We start from the raw sequence: 19,548 nt of genomic DNA, 5'->3' as shown, positions 1-19,548 counted from the left end.
AGATCAAGAATTGCATGCTCTACTTGGTTAGCCAACCAGGCGCCCCTTTTACAACGTTTTTAATGCTGAAGCAGTGTTATTCGCTACATTTTATAGGGGAGATTATCTCTTAGAGAGGCTTTGACTGTAGAGCAAGTAAGTGGCCGGGTTGGGATTCGAACCCATTACCATAGTTATTTCTCTGTAACACGCCCCCGCCCCAGAAGCGAACTGAGCACTCCGCGGGGACGAGCGCGCCGGCGTCTGTTGCCATGGTTCCCGGACTCCCTTCCAAAAGGACAGCCCGCGCCGCGCGTCACGTGACTTTGGTCAACATGGCGCCGCCCAGGGTGTTGCAGTGTCCACGTGGTTCCGTTAGCTAAGATGGCGGCAGCTGTTAGCCCGACGTCCGTGGAGTCGGCCCCCCGGATAATGAAGCTGGTGGCCGAGTGCAGCCGATCTAGGGCCCGAGCAGGGGAGCTGCGGCTGCCGCACGGGCCGGTAGCCACTCCCGTGTTCATGCCAGTGGGCACGCAGGCCACTATGAAGGGCATCACGGCCGAGCAGCTGGACGCCCTGGGTTGCCGCATCTGCCTGGGCAACACCTACCATCTGGGCCTGAGGCCGGTGGGTGGGTTCTGCCTTGGTGGGGCGGCGGCAGAGAGTGGGGAGAACGGACACCTCCGAGGCACGGGCACACCTCTAAGTCAATCGACAAAGGCTTATTGACGCCCCCGGTGGCCCAGGCCTTGTGCTGGGCGTGAGACAGCGGCGGGGCCCGAGGCTGGCCAGCCCTGTCCTCCAACTCGAGCCGTCAGGGTAGCCCTCGCCTCTAACCTGATCCTTTCTTCCCCTAACCCAGGGCCCCGAGCTGATCCAGAAAGCGCACGGTCTCCACGGCTTCATGAACTGGCCCCACAATCTGCTGACGGTGAGGTGGAGTCGGGGCTGGGATCCCAGGGCACTTCTCAGAGGTGGAGATTCTCCAACTCCACCCCCCTGACGGCCCTGCGGTGGGATTTCCCCCAGGACAGCGGCGGCTTCCAGATGGTGTCTCTGGTGTCCCTGTCCGAGGTGACGGAGGAGGGCGTCCGCTTCCGCTCCCCTTACGACGGCGACGAGTCCCTTCTGAGCCCCGAGAAGTCCGTGGAGATCCAGAACGCCTTAGGTGAGCGAGTCTCGAGCCGCCTCCTCTTCCCCTGCTTCTAGGGGTTGGAGGTGAGGCGGGCCCTTTGCTTACGTGCTGCTTGGCTGTGGGTAAGTCACTCCCGCTGTCTAAGCTTTGGAAGAGCCAACTCAAATGAGGATAGCGCCCGGGAATAATGACGTAATGTTTGTAAATCTCTTAACCCAGTGCCTGGCACGTAGTAGCTTTTATTATTTTTATTGCTGTTATTTCTCTTAAATGGCAAATTAGTCGGGCAAAGATATGTTGAAATAAGGGGGGCAACAAGGGGAGAGTGAGGAAGCTTTAAGTTCCTCCCATCTCCATCAATATCCCTCACTCCTTGATAAGGACAATGAACATTTCTCTTTTAATATGTATTATATGTAATCGCTTTTGGCTAAAATCAAGTGTAACATATATATATTATACATCATGTAGTTTCTCACTGTAACTCCTTCCCCCCGCCCCCAGCAATTTGCTTCTTGAAGAAATGGGTTCTTTTCCCCTGTAGTGTTTCACATCGTCTGAATTTTGCGGATCACACCCCATGGTGTTGTGTGACAGTTTTCTTCTGCCTTCTAGATTTACTGTAGGTGGTAGTTAGATCTAGAGGTTTGAGCCAGATTCCCATTCTTGTGTCCTTTGGCAAGAGGGCTTCATAGGGTGTATATTTCCATCCGGGAGCTGGTAATGTCTGCCCGTCTCTCCCGGTGAGCCATCAGGCTCTTTGCCTGGGAGTATCATGCTATTAGGAGTTCCAAAATGGTAATGTTCTTTTCTTCATTTATCAGCTAGATTATTTCTGTAAAGGGAAAGGTGCCTCACCTACTCCTGAGAGACCAAGTAGTTCAATTCATACAGGGAAAGTGGGATTCCTCCTTTTCCTTCTTTTCCGGTTTTCATGAATTGATTACTTCACATCCTCCAGCAGTAATGAACTAATCTTTAGTTTTTTTAGGATAACCATGAAATCATGGGTTTAAATGTCGTTGATGTGTCTCACTCTGTTGCAGCTGGATCGAGCCTCATTGATTCTTTTTGTGTCTGGCTTATTTCACTGAGCATAATGTCCTCAAGGTTGTAGTATATGTCGGGATTTCCTTCCTTTTTAAGACTGAATAAGGCACTCCCTAAATTGGATTTTCGTAAAAGATTATAATTGTCTTTGTTTTGCTTCCAAGTAGGTATGCCATAAGCGTAAGACAAAAAACCTTTGGTTTTGAGAAGTTTCTAGATTTTGGAATTGTGGGAAAGGGACTTTCTATGAAGGGTTAGACCATGATTTATTTAGCCAGACCTCTGTTGGTGGTCACTGGGGATCGCATGGTGCTATTGCCTGCCACACCATGGCAAATCACTTTGTGTACACAACATTTTGCTCTTGAAGGGTAAATTTGCAGAAGTGGGATTTATTCTATGTGCCCGGGCAGGATTTTAGCTGCCCAGGGTGAGGCAGGATCAAATGTGCATTTTATTTATTTATTTACTTTTATTTTTATTTTTAAAATTTCTGTTAATGTTTACTTACTTTTGAGAGAGAGAGAGAGAGAGAGAGAGCATGTGTGGGAACGTGATAAGCGGGGGAGGGGCAGAGAGAAAGAGGGAGACACAGAATCCGAAGCAGGCTCCAGACTCTGAGCTGTCAGCACAGAGCCCGACGCGGGGCTCGAACTCACAAACTGGGAGATCATGACCTGAGCCGAAGTTGGACCGAGCCACCCAGGCGCCCCTTGTTTATTTATTTTAAATGCTTATATATTTTTGAGAGAGGGAGAGAGAGACAGAGTGCATGCGCGTGTATACAGGGAGGGGCAGAGAGAGAGAGTGGGACAGAGGATCCAAAGCGGGCTCCATGCTGACAGCAGAGAGCCCCATGCAGGGCTCGAGCCCATAAACCGTGAGATCATGACCTGAGCCAGAAGTTGGATGCCCAACTGACTGAGCCACCCAGGCGCCCCAAACGTGTATTTTGAAAAGTTCCCTCTGGCCATTGTATAAACAGCCTGGGGGACTATGTGGGAGTCAGCAAGACCCAAGGAGGGACATCTAGGGTCCAGCTTGTCCCCAGTAGGAAGTGAGGGCTTTCCCAGTGATGTGCTGCTGCTTCTTTTTTTTAAGCAAGTTTTTTTTTTAAGTTTATTTATTTATTTTGAGAGAGAGAGTAAGGGAGGGGCAGAGAGAGAGGGAAAGAGAGAATCCCAAGCAGGTTCCTCACTGCCACTGCAGAGCCCAATGTGGGGCTTGATCTCAAGAACTATGAGATCATGACCTGAGCTGAAACCAAGAGTCTGATGCTTAACCAGCTGAGCCACCCAGACGTCCCCCAGTGATGGTGCCTCTTTCTCACCCCCCAGGCTCCGACATTATCATGCAACTGGATGATGTGGTCAGCAGCACTGTGACAGGGCCACGCGTGGAGGAGGCCATGTACAGGTGTGTGTGTGTGTGTGTGTGTGTGCGCGCGTATGTGTGTGTACCGGGAGGGGATCATAGCCCTGGAGCCTTGTCTCTTTACCCTAGGGCTCATGACTGGGTCCCTCTTCCAGGTCAATCCGCTGGCTGGACCGGTGCATTGCAGCCCATCAGCGGCCAGACAAGCAGAACCTCTTTGCCATCATCCAGGGCGGGCTGGACGAGGATCTCCGGGCCACCTGCCTTGAAGGTAGAGCCACGTGCCGGTAGCTGGTAGATCCAGGGCTTGTCCATCACCGAGGGCCCCACCCCCGCGCCTGGCACGTGATGGCGCTGATGGGGGTTGTTAATGGGCGGAAGGGATAGCTGAAGCAAAGGCACGGAGGCAGACATGGCAGTAGAATGTTTGCAGAATAATGGTGGTTTCAAAAGCTAGCAATTTCATACTGTTCACCAGACACTATGCCACGTGCTGGTCATAGACTGACCCATTTGGTTTTCGTAACCGTCCTGTAAGGTGGGAACTACCAGGTTCCCGTGGTTACAAAAGAGGAAACTGAAGCACAGAGCTGTTAAGTCACTTACCCCAGCCACCCGGCTTGGATGTTGCAGAGGTAGGATTTGGCCCTAGGTCTTGGGCTCTGGAACCTGCAACATTCACCGAGACCCCGTGCTGCTTCCCCCTCAGGGTCAGGAGCGGTGCCTAGGGCATTCTGCTGATAGTGGGGGTACTGGGGAGCCATGGAGGGCCGTTGAGTGGGAGTGTGACAGGAAGCAAGGGGCATCATGGAGAAATTCGGGAAGCAGAAGGCCCGTGAGGAGGTTGGAGTATCTGCCCAAGGGAAGAGTGCCAGTAAGGCCCATGTGAGGTCCGTGGCCGTGGAGACAAAAGGGGGCCAGAGATGGGGACTCAAAGGCAATAAAGTTTCATGGGCAAGGCTCTGGGTCCTGGCGTTTGGCTGGCTGGATCCACACCTCTGATCTGCTGCCTCATGTCTGTGCACCCTCGGGCAAGTGGCTCGGCCTCCGTAAGATGGGCACATCCTCCCAGTGTCAAGAGGTCAAAGTGAGGTCAAATGGGAAAGCCTGTTCAAAGCGTTGTGCCTGTGCCTGGCATCAGAATGTTCTGTTGTGAAGACTGTCTTTGTCGTCATCCCTTTCGTCCTCAAACTGCGCCCAGTTCTGTGTCTAGTAAGTCTTTTGAACGGAGACCCCCTCCCCAGTCAGAGATACATTTCTGTGTTTCTTTCTTTTTTTTTTTTTAATGTTTATTTGCATATTATTAAAACATTTCTTTTTAATGTTTATTTTTGAGAGAGAGGGAGAGAGAGCACACAAGCGAGGTGGGGAGGGGCAGAGAGAGAGGGAGGCAAGACACAGAATCTGAATGGGCTCCAGGCTCTGAGCTGTCAGCACAGAGCCGGACGTGGGGCTCGAACCCACGAACCGTGAGAGCCCGACCTGAGCCGAAGGCAGACGCTTAACTGACCGAGCCACTCAGGCGTCCTAATTTGCTTATTTTGAGAGAGAAAGAGAAAGAGAGAGCGAGCATGAGTGCGCCGAGCAGCGGAAGATCAGAGAGAGAGAGAGAGAGAGAGAGACCCACCCAAGCAGGCTCCATGCTGAGCTCGGAGCCCGACACGGGAACCGTCCCATGACTGGGAGATCATGACCTGAGCCCATGTAAAGAGTCAGACGCTTAACCAACTGAACCACCCAGGCGGCCCGGAGATACATTTCATGTCACAGCTCAGTATGTGTGGACATAGAAGAAAGCAGAAACCAAGGCTTCATGAACTGTTACCCTAATACGTGAAACACTTTCTGGTATCGTCTGTTCTCTCATTCAAGAAAATCCTACCACTCTGGCCTTGCCCCGTCAAGTTCATTTCTTGGCCACCTGCAGGTCGCCGGGCACCGCCCTGATGGTGCTTCTCATTGTGCTCCGAGGCTTCGCTGCACCAGCACCACCCGGCTTGTCCCCCACCAGCGCGTCAGAGTCCGCGGTGAGGTGGGGCCCGGGAGGCCACATTTGAACAACCCGTCCCCAGTGGACTCTGCCGTTCATTCCAGCTTTAAAACCTGACGCTCGGACCGGGTCCGTTTCGTCGACGCCGTGGCCCCCCCTGGTCGAATGATACAACTGGGGCCCAAGGCACGTCTGGGCTTTGAGGCCGCACCTGGGTTCAAGTCCAGCTTCTGCCGTGTCTGGTCTGGGGTGGCAAGACCCGAACACCTCAACGGCAGCGTAGAGCTGCAGCCTCTTCTCTGCAATTCTGGAGCCTAACAGCCCACTTCTAAAACACGACTCCATCCAGGAATTTGCAACGAGCTCATTTGGTGGCCAGACCAGACCTATGTGGTCATTCACCCCCGTTGTTGGGAGTCCTCTGTGTGTTTTGTGGCAGAACCCTCAGAGGGTTTGAGGACAGGCCGTCGTCTGGCAGATAAGATGTGCACCGTTCTAAGATCTGGACAATTCTCAGCTTTGAAACACATCTGCCTTCCTCTTAGGTTCCAGCTAAGGGAGCACAGGCTGTGGGCCTCCCCTGAGGACTGAAGGAGGGGATCTCACATGCAGCGGGGACTCGACAAGTGGTAGCTGAGGTCACCAGCAGCCCTCAGACCGACAGACAGACTCTCTCTCTCTCTCTCTCTCTCTCTCTTCCTGAGGGATTGTGGAGGTCCGGGCAGGGTCTGCCCTGGGGTCACAGAGGAGGAGGCAGACTTTCTTTTGCCTGGTGGCCCCTCACCTTGCCCTGTACCCCCAGAGATGACCAAGAGGGACGTGCCGGGCTTCGCCATCGGGGGCCTGAGTGGGGGCGAGAGCAAGGGCCAGTTCTGGAGGATGGTGGCTCTGAGCACCTCAAGGCTGCCTAAGGACAAGCCAAGATACCTGATGGGGGTCGGGTATGTGGAGGAGAGGGGAGAGAGCCCTACCTGTGGGGAGCGGGTTCCTGCCTGGGCCGGTATTGGTGGAATGACACAGCCCTGCCTGTTGGGGGGACTCATGGGGTGGGGACTTGGCTTTCCTCTGGGGGCGGTTCAGAGGGAATGTGGCCCTGTCCCCGGGGAGTCTGAGTGTACGTGTGGGGGGAGCCCTGGGTGTGTGACCAGGGTGTGAGGTTCTCTGCTCCCTGCCCCGTGGCCCTCCCCCCAGCTATGCCACTGATCTGGTGGTCTGCGTGGCTCTCGGATGTGACATGTTCGACTGCGTCTTCCCCACCCGGACGGCGGTGAGGCCCTGGGCAAGGGGCAGATGGGGGCGGACCTGGGGGGTTAAGGTGGGGGTGGGGCCGGTGAGGATGAAGACCTGGTTGACCCACTCCCTGTCCACCCCCCCCCCCACCCCCCACAGCGCTTTGGCTCTGCCTTGGTGCCCACCGGGAACCTGCAGCTGAAGAAGAAACAGTATGAGAAAGACTTCCGGCCCATAGACCCCGAGTGTGCCTGTCCCACCTGCCAGAAGTAGGGGAAGAGGGGGGCCCGGGGGCGGGGGGAGGGGGCGGAGGTGTGCAGGACCCGGCATCACTCGGCCCCGACCTCCTGTCCACAGGCACAGCCGGGCCTTCCTGCACGCACTGCTCCACAGCGACAACACCGCTGCCCTGCACCACCTCACCGTCCACAATATCGCCTACCAGGTGGGCCTGTGACCAGGGCGGGCCAGGCGCAGGGTGGCGGTGGGAGGGTTCTGGGCGCCCCCCTCTCCTTCCCCCTGGGCTGACGCTGGCACCTACCCCCTGCAGCTGCGGCTGATGAGCGCTGTGCGTGCCAGCATCGTGGAGAAGCGCTTCCCTGACTTCGTGCAGGACTTCATGGGCACCATGTATGGGGACCCCACCCTCTGTCCTGCCTGGGCCACCGAAGCCCTGGCCTCTGTAGGAATCACACTGCGTTGATCTGGTTCCGGCGAGGGAGGGAGGGAATGGGAGGTATTGAGGGATCTTTTAAGATTATTATTCTAATTTAGAGTGTATCTGTGCCTTCTCGGGGAGGTGAGCTGTCTAGGACCTCTTCCTCCTCTGAGTGTCATTGTGGCCAACGTCCCCCCGCCCCGCTTCCTGTTGATGATAATAATAAGTAATCATAGCAGCTGCTGCTACCTGGGAACCACCTGGCACAGCCCAGCATGTAGCATGTGCCCCAGTGTGGGAGCTGCATCCTTTTTCCTGTGGCTTTGGCCCCCCTAGTCACCCTGAGGGTGGGCACTCTCGTTCCCCGACTTATTACAGGTGAGGAAACAGGCCTAGAGAGGAAGCAGCTTGCCCAAGGTCACCACCGAGGAAGTGGCAGGCTGGCTCCAGAGCTCATGCTTTTAGCCTTGAACATGGCTTAATTTTGCCGTCAGCAAACACAATGATGAAGACAGTAGGTGTGATATAGCAGGGTGCTTACACTGTGCCTGGGACTGTTCTGAACGGTTGTCATGTGTGTATTTGATTCTTGCAACTTTGTGATGCATATATAGCTGCATCCCCCATTTTACAGATGAGACTGAGGCTCAGAGGAATGAAGGCACTTGGCCATTATCACCTGGCAAATACAGAGGCCCGTGATCTAACCTAGAGATGGCTAATTACAGAGCTGGTGCTCTTAGAAGATAAGGGGTTTTAAATTGGAAACGTAAGACTTGTATAGGATCCACTATTCTAATAGCATAAAAATGCAACTACTTTGATTAGTTTGTGTATTCTTCCAGAAATTTTCTACGTGTACATATTTTTCAGGAATGTGGCGTCCTTTACCTGCTGCTCTGTACCTTTTTTTTCCTGTTAGTATATTTGAAATTGTTTACACGTCAGAACATGAAGACTTCCTGTCTTTTTTTACAGCTGTCTCACAGTGTTTATTTAACCGGCTCCTGTGAATGGGTATGTAGGATGTTTACAGGTTTCTGTCACTGCGGTCAAGACTACCATGCCAAAACCTTGTCGGTTGACTTTTTGCCCATCTCTCTGAGACGGGGCTTTTGGGTCTCCGAGCAGGCAGATACCTTTGGCTGCTCTGCTCGCCTCCTCCCCACTGTTTCTTTATTCCCCTGTTACTGCCTCATCAGCCCACTCTCCATTCCATCTGACTCCTTTTTGGGCTTCTTTGGCCAATCTATGCCCGCCCCCGGCGCGACGCCCGCCCCCGGGGATCAGATCACTTCTTTTCATAAGATCCTTCCACCTATCCCCGGCTTTTTTCCCACGAGGAACAAGATTTCTAGTTCACAGAACCTCCAACACTGACTAGAAGATATCATTTCATGGGGAGAGGATCTGTTGGGTTTCATTGTGGACTTAAAAAGATCACGATGTGCTCTAGCCAAAGAGGCAGGGGAGCAACGTTGCAGGCAGGCATTAGCCAAACCAAGTCGGGGAGTGAGCGAAAGGTATTCCCGGGAAAGGGCCCAGCATTTGCAAAAGCGTGGAGGTGGAACTTTATACACGAATGAAAGTGGAGCCAACGCTACAGCGCTACCGCCTCTCTCTAGGAACCACTAACGCCAGATTCTGCAAAACGCATTGAAACGCCGCGCGAGTAGCTGGTTTGCAAGCCCGGGGCCGAGATGCATTCTGGGACTTGTAGTTTTCTCTAGAGGCCGGAAACTCTCGATCATTACCGGGTCCCACCACGAGGTGTCGCTCTTCGGCGAGTACGACGGGCCTTATCCTTTACTCCAGAAGACACTAATGGACCTACTACAACAATCATTAGAACGGGGGATTCTTTGATTGACAGGTTCTCAGTCACGGTCAGGATTCGCAGGTCAAAGCCCGTCCTCTTTCGCTTTGTTGGCTGGAAGAACGGAGTGATATTTATATAAACCAATGGGAAATTCTTAGGGAACTAGGTGGTGTCAAGTGACAAACCAGTCTATGAATCGATCCCTAACGTCACTGGCCTGCACTGTAGACTGGCGGGTCTTCCTGCCAGTAAGACTGTTGGGTTTTCTTGCCGTTCGGAAACTCCCCGCCCCAGTAGGCCGGGCCAACATTGCCTTTTCCCGAAACACCGCCTCCTGGCCTTGACAACTCGCTGCCCGACGCTATTGGCTCTTGCACAAAAACGACAGTTCTTGAGTCCAATGTGTCCACCGCGAGGTCCCCAGGAGGAAGGATCATTCAGCCATAGCCCTATACCTCATTTTCATTGGCTCCTGTTTACGAGTGGCAGCGCGACCGACCAATCGGGGGAAGTGTGAGGGCTTTGGGCGCAGCCCCCGGGCCCGGGCGGGAGGTCGCTCGGGTCGGGTGTCGTCTGAGAACCGGATGAGGCGGCGACTGTGAGGCCGAGCCGGGAGCGGGCGTCGCGCCGAGGCCCGGGCGGGCGGGGAGCAACGGCCGCGGACGCCGCGGGGCCGCGTCGTTAAGGGCCGGGGGCAGGCGGGGAGCGCGGGGCGCTCGGGCCGGGGCCGCCGGCGCCATGGGTAACCGCGGGATGGAAGAGCTGATCCCGCTGGTCAACAAGCTGCAGGACGCTTTCAGCTCCATCGGCCAGAGCTGCCACCTGGACCTGCCTCAGATCGCCGTGGTGGGCGGCCAGAGCGCCGGCAAGAGCTCCGTGCTCGAGAACTTCGTAGGCCGGTGAGTGAGCGCGGCGGCGGCGGCGGCGGGCGGGCGGCGGCCTAGGGCGCGGAGGGCGGACCGGGAATGGCGCGCCCTGCGCAGCCGGCGTAACTGCGGCGCTTGCGTGCCCGCGACGGGGACGGGGACAGGGAGGCGGGCTCTGTGGGACGCCCTGGGCGGAGGGCTTCCTGCAGGGGCTGCAGAGCCGGCTCAGACCCTTGGGGGCGTTTCGCCGATGCGGGGGGGGGGGGGGGGGGGCGTGGGCCAGGAAATGCGGTGGACCGTCGCCGACTCTCAGATCCCCAGCTTTCGTGGCTGAATTCTACCATCTGGTTGCCTGTGGGTCAGGGTTAGGTCCCCCTTCTCTCTCTGTCTGTCCGAAACCTGCCAGCTAGGTACCTATTGGTTCGACCCCTGCGGTCTGGCTGGCTGTTCATTTATCTGGAGCAGTCCATGCCGTCTGGTTGGCTGTCTCTGTCCTCGATAGAACTCCTTGCCACTACCATTTGGCTGTCCATCTGTCCAGTCCCTCAGGGCAGCCCCCTGCTGCCTGGCTAGCTGTCTAGGGTGACCTGTGCTGTCTGGCCGCCTGTCCGTGCCGCTCGCAGACTTAGCCATCCCTCTGTTGGGTTACCCTGGCTGGCCTCTGCCGTCTGACTGGCCGTACCCTAGGGGACTCTGTTGTCTGGTTCTCCCAGGCTAACTCTAAAGCTTGGTCCCTGGCAAACGCTGGCTTCTCTCCCAAACGGATCCCTTTGTCTGTCTGTCCGGGTGTCCGTCCTTATGTTAGTCTGCCCATCAGTGCCCTGGCAGTTCCCCACTGTCTGGCCCCATCTCTGTAGTCCTGGGTGGGGTGGGCTGGGCTGGGAGCATGCTGGGAACAAGGGAGCTGAAGGATGAAACTTGAACTCCCCTATCGGTTGGAAGTAGGACCCTGGGAGGGGGTACTTTCTGCAGGATTCTTTCCTGGCCCTTGTCAGGGTGCTCTTGGGGTCAGCTCCCAAGCAAAAGTCTGCAAATTGGGGGCCCTCTTTGGAGCCTGATCAGGCCTTTGGGCAGCCCTGAGAAGCCTCGGTGTGCTCATCTATCCAGTGGGCAAACTCCACTCTTCGCCCGGATTCAGGAAGCTGCTGATGAATGAGAACTGGCAGTGAGCCCTCCAGGGGTGTTTGGTTCTTTCTTCTCCCTTCCCCCGCCTCTTGCCCTTCTGCCTCCCAGATGGGCTGTCACTTCTCCATTCTGGGAACGGCTCCATTTGTGCCTGTGGCTGCCAAATGATAACATCCCAGTCATCATCATCGTTGTTGTTGTTGTTGTTGTTGTTGTTGTTATCTGCAGTAAGGGTTAATGTTCATCTCCAGGCTCCAGGCTCCAGGCTGAGTTCAGTTTGTCAGCCTCTCGGATCCCACAGGGAGTGAGAGGGGTGGAGGTTCTGTTACCCCACCTTAGACACGAGCAGGAAGGCTCAGAAAAGCCTCATCCTTGGCCCAAGGGCACCAGGCTAGTGCTCAGTGGTGCCCAGCCCCACCCTGCCTTCCCAGAGGCCTGGAGTTTTGCTCTCAGCGGCATGAATTTCCTCCTTTGCTGCTTTGTCTCTGGCACCTTGCCTGTTGTCCACTGTGGCGGAAAGGTGTGGACCTGGGGTCAGCTGGGCCGGGGCTGAGCCTTGGGCTGGGCTGTGGGCCCCTTTGCATGGTTATTTTCCTGCCTGCCCACCCAGGCTTTAACTGGACACACAGCAAAGTTCTGTCTGTTTCATTTGCCTGGTGACCTCCTTGCACAGGTTGTCTGGCCTCTCTGAGCCTCAGTTTCCCCCCCCCCTAAAAACAGGGTGATGGTCTCTCAACTTGCCATTCTGCAGTGACCTGATTTGTTGAAAGTGCTTACTTAGCACGGTGCCTGGCACACGGTAGGTCGGCACGGCCAGGCTGTTATTCACCATGCTGGTCCCTCCCATATCAGCAGCAAACACTAATCAGAATTAAAGTGCTTTCAAGTTATGCACTGGACTGCATTTAAGCCTTCTGAGGCTGACACTGCTATGGTCCCATTTTACAGAGCAGACAACTGAGGCTCAGCTGAGCCCTCTTGCTCAGAGCTGTTCAGTGAGGAATTGGGGGCTCTGTGTTGGGGACCTTGGGTCTCTCTTCCCTGCCCGCCTCTCCTCAGTGTCTCTGCCCCTGGCCTTTCTCTCTCATCCACCCACCCAGCCATCTAGTACCGAGCTGGCTCCTGTGGCAACCTTCTCCCAGAAGCCTGCAATGTGACCTTGATCGTTAAGAGCATTAGTTCAGGGCCTGAGAGCCAAAGTTTTAAAAAAGCTTCTCGGTTATGGGTTGCTCAAACGGAGCTAACTTCTTTTTCTTTCCGGAGTGTGGGTAAGGTTTCTTAGCTACCAAGCCTTGCCACAGGGGGACAGCGGGCTGGCCCTCGCTTTGAATCCCACTCCTCCTTCTTGTGAGTTTGGCCAAACTGTTGCAGCTGAGGACCTGTTTCCTTCTTTGCGTTGTAGACCTTTACAGATGACATCTTGGCTAGTTTCAAAGAACAAATGAGAGAGTAGTTCCAGGGCCTGTTCCCAGGGGGTCAGCACGGGCTGCTCTGTTTCGTTGCCTCCTCCTTGTTGGTTTTCTAAGACTGTGGTCCAAGCGACATAGCTCAGCCTGTACCTGGTTGCAGATCAGTGGCCCTGGGGGCTGAAGCCTGCTTGCTGGTCTTTTGTTTCACCTGCATGGTGTTTAAAATACTTTGTTCTTAATCAGCTATCAGCATTTAAATTTTGCATCAAAATTCAGGTTTTTGCAATGCTTAGCAAACACCCAAAGAGCCTCAGAGTCTAATGGTGTAATAACACGGGCCCTGGGCCTTAGGCCAGGCTTCATCGTGTTTGCCTGTGTGACTTTGGCCAAGTGGACTCAGGTTCCTTTTCCGTAAAATGGGGTGATAACTACCAGGTACTCCCTGGGCTGACTGTGTGAGTTAACATGTGTTGAGTGCATTGACCCTATACCCGTGACAGCTGTCGTTTTAGTCGTGATATTCTGGCCTTCCTGGGCCTGAGACTTGCTTGGCACTAAGTGCCTGGATCTCAGAAGCAGCAGCCACCGGCTGCCATGTCAGATCAGGAGTGGCCACGTGTGCTGCCCCACTCCCCACTACTCCCTAGTACTCGCCCAGGCTCGTTTTACATTTGCCTGGAGACTCCTGGCCCTAGAAACTTTTGAGTTTCAGACCCTTGGCTTGTCTGCCCTGTAACAGCATGTGGCCCTAAGGAGGGGGGAGGATGAGCCTCTCTGGTGACCCTGGTCGTTGAGCCTCCGCAGCTAAATGGAGGGAGGAACTTGAGAAATTTTTCCTTGGGAGAAGAACAGGAGGAGGCTGAGGTTGAGGCCTCCAGCTGAGAATCCCCCAGGCCTGGGCTTGTTCCTGTGAGCCTTTCCTCTTTGAGCCTCAGTATCCCCAGCTGGGAGTTGGGGCTGTTAACAGCATCCACTTATAAGCCCCTTGCCTTATAAGTTGGGTCTGTTTCATCTCGTAGGGCAGGTGAAGTCACCTGGTGCCTGTCCTTGAGGGTGGAGTGAGGACTAAATGGCTTGGAAGGGTGTCTAGCACGGGAAAAGTGCTTAAAGCGCTGTGCAGGTTTCATTTGTTCTTGAAAAATGTTTTCTAAACACTCTGTGTCCTTGCCGGGGGCCCTGTTGTGTGGCTACGGACACAGCCCTGAGCAAGATACCAAAACCCCCACCCCGGGGGAGCTGGCCTTCCAGCAGGGGGCCGATAAGGAAGAAACACGCCTGAAGTTGAAAGCTGTTAAGGAAAAGAAAAGCAGGCTCAGGGAGAGGGCAGGGGGAGGTGAGGGTTTTAAATGGGGGTGTCAGGGAAGGAAGGCCTCCTTAGGAAAGTGACATCTGAGTAGAGACTTAAGGAGGTGGGGGGGAGCCACCAGTGGAGATTTGCTGGGGGAGCATCCCAGGCTGTGGGAACAGCCAGTGCAAAGAACCTGAGGTGAAGGTGTGCCTGGAGGCCAGTATAGCAAGAGAGTTGGGGGAGATAAGGTTAGCAGGGACTGGGGTCCAGTGGGGGCCAGGGAGGGCTCTGAGCAGAGGGACGGCTGTGGTGGTTCCATTCCGGACCTGGTCCTGGGCAAGCTGAGGGCCCTCGCCTTTGATTTTCAGCTTTACTTGGATTATCTCAGTGAGCGGGACCCAGCGGCCAACTCACAAATGACCTAGTGCCATTTTTCTTTTAGTGAGAATCAGCTGCCCCGTGGGTCTCTACCGTCTCTGGCTACATTTCCATTTGATCTTTGGTGATGGGTCCCTCCAGGAGACATGGCTACACCACGGGACTGCTGTCTGGCACACGGTGGGTGCCGGACGAATGCTTGTCAGGTGACTGGTGGCACCTTAGGTCCCTGCCAGGCTGAGGGGTATAGGCACGTGGTCCGCCGCTTGGGCTGGTTTGTCCCTTCGGGGATCTTGCAAATGAAAGCTGCTGTTTTCCGTCGTTTCTCTTTTGGTGCGTACCTAAAGTTGCTTTGCCTGGGTGGTCTGTAGTACCTGGGTCAGCCTGAATGGGGGAGAGTCCTGGAGGTGCCCGGGGGAATGTGGCTGTCCCTGCGCGGCCACACATTGGCTGAATGACCTCACTTGTCCGGGCCTCAGTTCCCTCGTCTGGAAAATGGGGATCACGATGTTCCCTCTCTCCTGGGAGCGGGCTGAGGAGCAAATGAGCTAACCCTTGTGAAATAGGAGATCCCTGTGACTTGTAAAAGCCCTGGGTGTGAGGACTCTTTTTCCATAAAGAAACGGAATTCATAATTACCTTGTTAATATAAAACCCACCTCATTTTATAAAATTTTTTAAAAGTTTATTTATTTATTTTTGAGAGAGAGAGAGAGGGGAAGGCACGGGGAGAGAGAATCCCAAGTAGGCTCCACACTGTCCGGATGGAGCCCGATGTGGGGCTCGAACTCACAAACCATGAAATCATGACCCGAGCTGAAACAGAGTCGGACGCTTAACCAACTGAGCCACCCAGGCATCCCCAAAGCACCTTATTTCATTTTATTTTGTTTTGTTTTTTATTTTTTTACTTTTTATTTTTCCAAAGCAGCTTATTTTAGCCCAAACACTGAGTGAGTGCCTCTCCATGCAGGCGGGCATCATTCTGGCTTTAGCTCTGAGCATGTAACCGGAACTAGCCAGTGAGCCAGATCCTGAAATGCTGGCGGGAGCCTGTTACTGCTGTGTTTCTAGGTGGAAATGGTGGCTGCGGACAAATATTTGGCTGTGAGAGTTACTGATGCTCATTTAGTGGATGGTGGTGGGAGATTGGGAGCAGAAATGCCCAACAGTAGCGGATTAGCTAGACAAACAGTGCGTCGGACAGCCAGCTCGGAAACAGCTACTCAGAATGATCTAGAAGAGGATTTAATGACCCAGAAAGCTGTGTAAGACCTGTTAGTTTCCAGACCCAGGGGAAGTGTGATCTCCTCTTGTTCTAAGCGGTTGTAGTCTCGGAGTATAACGCCAGGGAAGAGATATGCCTCCCGAACTCCACATGTGGGTTGTCTGCCTGTGTCGTTCTTGGTTGGGTTTTGCTTGCTGGGATTATGTTTCCAGCCCAGGAGACCGATTTCTCCAAAGCTCAGATCTGGGCTGCCGAGTGTCTTTGCAGAGTTATTTGTCCAGGGATAATGGCCCTCGCTAGGTACACAGATTGAAATCCCCCGGTCGTAAGCCGGTCGTTTCCGGGTGAGGGGCAGGGGACGACCTTGTGGACGGCTCTGGATTTCAGAGTGTTCAGAGGCACCGGTCGCGGGAGGGGCTGTTTGGAATGGAGCCATGTGTCTCTCCAGGTGTTTGCATTTGGATCAGGGCCGCGTCTGCCAAGCTTCTGCCCAGATTTGAATGAAAACGCCGAAATTACAGGGCCCTCGATTGCAGAAAAAAATCGGAACATCGGCTAACCCTTAATTTACTGGGGTTGCTAACCACATGCTGTAATTAAGCCCTTATTGTGTGAAAGCTCTGGGAAAATGCAAGCCAATAACGAGATATTTATAGGGCATTCGCTACGATCTGAATAAAAGGAAAAAATTGCCTTGCCTCTGAAGCAAGAAGGCGCTGGAGAGAAAAGACTCCTGCTTCTGGGTGCGTTCTGGGTTCCTTTTAGTGTCGGCAGGGAGGCCTCTGCTGGGTGCTGGGGGCTTTCCCTCTTGCAGTCACCCTCAGCTTGAACAGGGAGCCGGGTGGCTCATTTGGTTTCACCTGCGGCTGGATGTTTATGACACAGTAAGAGGTGATGTTTGTGGAGAATCACTCTGTGCCATACCCTGGGGACACTGGACCATGCAGTCCCAACAGCCCTGGGGTGCTGCTCTTAGCATCCTTGATTTATAGGTGAAGAAACTGAGGCCGTAGAGGGGAACTGACTCGAAGTCACACAGGGAGGAGCTCAGGAGCCGGGCCTCTAGCTGGGACTGTGTCCCCCAGAGCCAGATGCTCGGGGACGTCAGGGATGGCAAGGCGTGGAGTGAATAGTGGACGCTGTGGCACTTGTGTCTGTGGATGGGGCCGAGGTGACGGAGCGAGCAGCTTCTGGCTTTCGGCACCCTTCGAGGTTGTTAGCTGTGTGCCCGGCTGGCACGCCTTCAGTGGCACCTGCCGGGCCAGGTGGTCGGAACCCGGCCGGCACCAAGAAGGGCAGAGATCGGGTGAAAGGTTAAATGAACAGCTTTCTGAAGGTGAAGTGCAGCGAAAATGGTAGGGGGAGGGCGAGAGTGGCGGGGTGGAGGCTGCTTCAGACAGGTGGTCAGCGGGTGCCCCGAGATGGAGCCAGCCCCTCCAAGACCCCAGGGAACGGTGTCCCAGGCAGAGGGAAGGGCACGAACAGAGGGCTTCACGTACCGGCCTGCCGTGTACCTGCTGTCCTCTTAGAAAAGGGACTGAGGCGGAGGTGAGACCCAGGAGGCATGTGAGTGTCGGGAAAGTGCCCATGGGAGGCCTACTCTCCCTGCATTTGAATTATGCAAGTAAAACACCAAAGACCCTGTTCTTGTGCAGAGGGAAACTGACCGATGGGGAAGAACGCACCGCCAGCCCTGTCCCGCCCTCCTGGCTCCACGTGGGAACGCCGTGGTCAGGTTGGGGTGGATCCTGCCAGACCCCTCTTGCGTATTTGTGTCTAGGTGTCCTTGCCGGGACAAATATATGGCACTGCCAGCAGTTGGTTCTTTTTCAGCATATCTGCTTTCTAGAACTGGGGCCACCCCACTTAACGTGGCTTGGCAACTTGCTTTCCAACCACTTAACACATCCCAGAGGTCTTGCTGTGTTGGAGTTTCCTGCCCCCCTCCCCGCTCCCCCCACCGCCCCCAGAGGGGTAAGGAATGGAGGAAAGGGACCAGCGGCAGTTGCTGTGACTGTCCTGATGAGAAATGACAGCATCCTCTGTGTGCCATGATCGACGCTGGGGCCTCAGGGCAAGGCACCTTACTCGCTTTGAGGCCCGTACTTGATCGCTGCTTACTGGTGAGGAAACTGAGTCAGAGAGGCTGGCCCAAGGATGCTGGGGCTGCAGGGGGCCAAACCTAACCCAGAGTCTCAAACTTTCTCAGGAGGCCTCCCCCACTGGGCCTGTTGGCCTGTACCTAGAGTAGCACCCTTGACCCTTGGCCCAGCTTCATCAAGTTGGTTTTCACTCCTCCTGCGATGTCTGTACCTCAGAGTGACCTCAGAGATTTCTGGAACCAGGCCAGGTGTGGAGGAATAATCCAGACCTTCCTTGGGTCCTTGCGGGGCCGGGTGCACCCCTCAGTTGCTTGATGGGCCTCCTTCAGTGGCAGTCGGGGTGGCTCTGGTCTTTTTGTCCCACATCGAATGGACCTCCCGCGTCTTGGATGCACTCACGTGTGAGCGCGACACTGAGCACTGTCTGGGGGTCATTTCGGGTCGGTTCCATTTTACAGATGAGGCGGCTGAGGGGCAGGGGTGGGGCAGGCAGGTGGGGGCCTCCAAGTCCCCGTGCCTGCCCACCGTTCCTTCACCCAGCATCTGTCTCCAGCGGAGAATGGGGCCACCAGAGCAAGCAGCAGGGGCTGGGTTTGGATGGGGGTGCTGCCACGAGTGGGCCCCAAGAGATTCTTGTCCTCTCTTCTGCTTCTCCGCACAGTGAGAGTGGGAGGAGGCACGTGGAAGACAGAGGTTCTGATGGGGAGCTTTGGGCCGGAGTGGTGGTCAGGGAGTGCTTCCTGGACGAGGCAGTAGGTCTTTCTGTCGAGGTGAGGAGGGCGGGCAGGAGCTGGCGTGGAGCAGACCGGCGACCGCTCCATTTGTACCTTTGTGCCCCTCCTGCCTGGCTGTGGGTCCCGGCTCGGGCCCTGTTATTCGTAGGCCCTTTCCTTTCCCTTTCCTGTTCTAATTTTAATTTCCAGTAGGTTAGCATACAGCGTTATGCTGGTTTCAGGCGTAGAATATAGTGATCCGGCCTGTCCGTACGTGAGCCGGTGCGCATCCCAAGTGCCCCCCGTGATCCTCCCTTCTTCACGGCTGCGTAGTGCTCATGGTACACAGACCAGCTTCTCGGTGGCCGGTGTCGAGCCTCCTCCTAGTCGCCTAGTCCCGGGATTTGCCCACGGACGCGGCATGCCTGTGGAGAAGGCGGGAGGGGAGGACACGGGACGGTGGCAGCTTCGCGTGTGCAGTCCTCACCTTCCCGGCCGCGGCGGCTGCTTCGCTGGGGTTGGCGTGGGGCTGGTCGGGGGGGTCCTCCCCGATGCCCCCACGTCAGCACGTCCTGAACCGGAGCGGTCGTCTCCATCCTGCCTTCTCGGCTCCTGCCCCCGCCCCCCCACCCCCACTGGGTGCCTGTGGACCCGAGTTAGGGCACGACCCTCCTCTGCACACGACCCTCCCTGGCTCCCACCTCACTTGGGGTAAAAGCCTGACCTCTCTCGCGGCCCCTGTCACCGCCCACCCTCACCTCCTGCCATTCTCTCCTCCTTCACCCCTCTGGCCACGCGGCCTGCTCCCCAGACCCCCTGGGCTCACTCTCCCCTGTGGCCTTTCTCTGCCTTCAGTCACATCTCCTCTGTGTCCAGAGTTCTGCGTGACCTGTGCTGCCCCTGTCTTCTTGGGTCCCTGCTGAAACCTCACCTCTGTGCCAGGCGGTCCCTTACCTACCCCGGCTCACACGGGGCCTGGCACTCTCTCAGACCCCTGCCCTGATGTGTTTTCTTCAGAGCTCTTTTTCTTTTTAATGTTTATTTATTTGAGAGAGAGACAGAGAATCCCAAGCAGGCTCCGTACTTTCAGTGCAGACGGGGCTCCAACTCACGGACCATGAGATCGTGACCTGAGCTGAAATCAAAAGCTGGTCTCAGGGGCGCCTGGGTGGCTCAGTCGGTTGTGTCCGACTCTTGATTTCAG

The 19,548-nt window shown here is 55.4% G+C and overlaps 2 protein-coding genes across 13 annotated transcripts in view; both read left to right on the top strand.

Moving 5' to 3' along the window:
- Nucleotides 1-300: 300 nt before the first annotated feature.
- QTRT1 (queuine tRNA-ribosyltransferase catalytic subunit 1) lies at nt 301-8,391 on the top strand. The gene is made up of 10 exons (XM_027050084.2): nt 301-606; nt 842-910; nt 1,009-1,147; nt 3,502-3,580; nt 3,694-3,809; nt 6,331-6,469; nt 6,720-6,795; nt 6,918-7,027; nt 7,116-7,203; nt 7,309-8,391. The coding sequence occupies exons 1-10, from the start codon at nt 364-366 to the stop codon at nt 7,459-7,461; spliced, it is 1,212 nt and encodes a 403-aa protein (XP_026905885.1). The 5' UTR covers nt 301-363; the 3' UTR covers nt 7,462-8,391.
- A 1,428-nt stretch (nt 8,392-9,819) lies between these two features.
- DNM2 (dynamin 2) overlaps nt 9,820-19,548 on the top strand; it is an 89,776-nt gene continuing 80,047 nt past the window's right edge. For 7 of the 12 annotated variants that reach the window (XM_053219906.1, XM_053219905.1, XM_053219900.1 and 4 more), the window contains exon 1: nt 9,821-10,134. In XM_053219906.1, the coding sequence (XP_053075881.1) occupies nt 9,974-10,134 (161 nt within the window). In that variant the 5' untranslated portion in view covers nt 9,821-9,973. Of the gene's footprint in view, nt 10,135-19,548 lie in introns of all 12 variants that reach the window. The other 5 variants (XM_053219901.1, XM_053219903.1, XM_053219896.1 and 2 more) reach the window with 2 other exon arrangements.

This window comes from Acinonyx jubatus, chromosome A2, assembly GCF_027475565.1.
Source record: "Acinonyx jubatus isolate Ajub_Pintada_27869175 chromosome A2, VMU_Ajub_asm_v1.0, whole genome shotgun sequence".
Taxonomy (NCBI): domain Eukaryota; kingdom Metazoa; phylum Chordata; class Mammalia; order Carnivora; family Felidae; genus Acinonyx; species Acinonyx jubatus.
The sequence above is the reverse complement of the archived record's forward strand: the minus strand, read 5'-3'. Positions and strand labels throughout refer to the sequence as shown.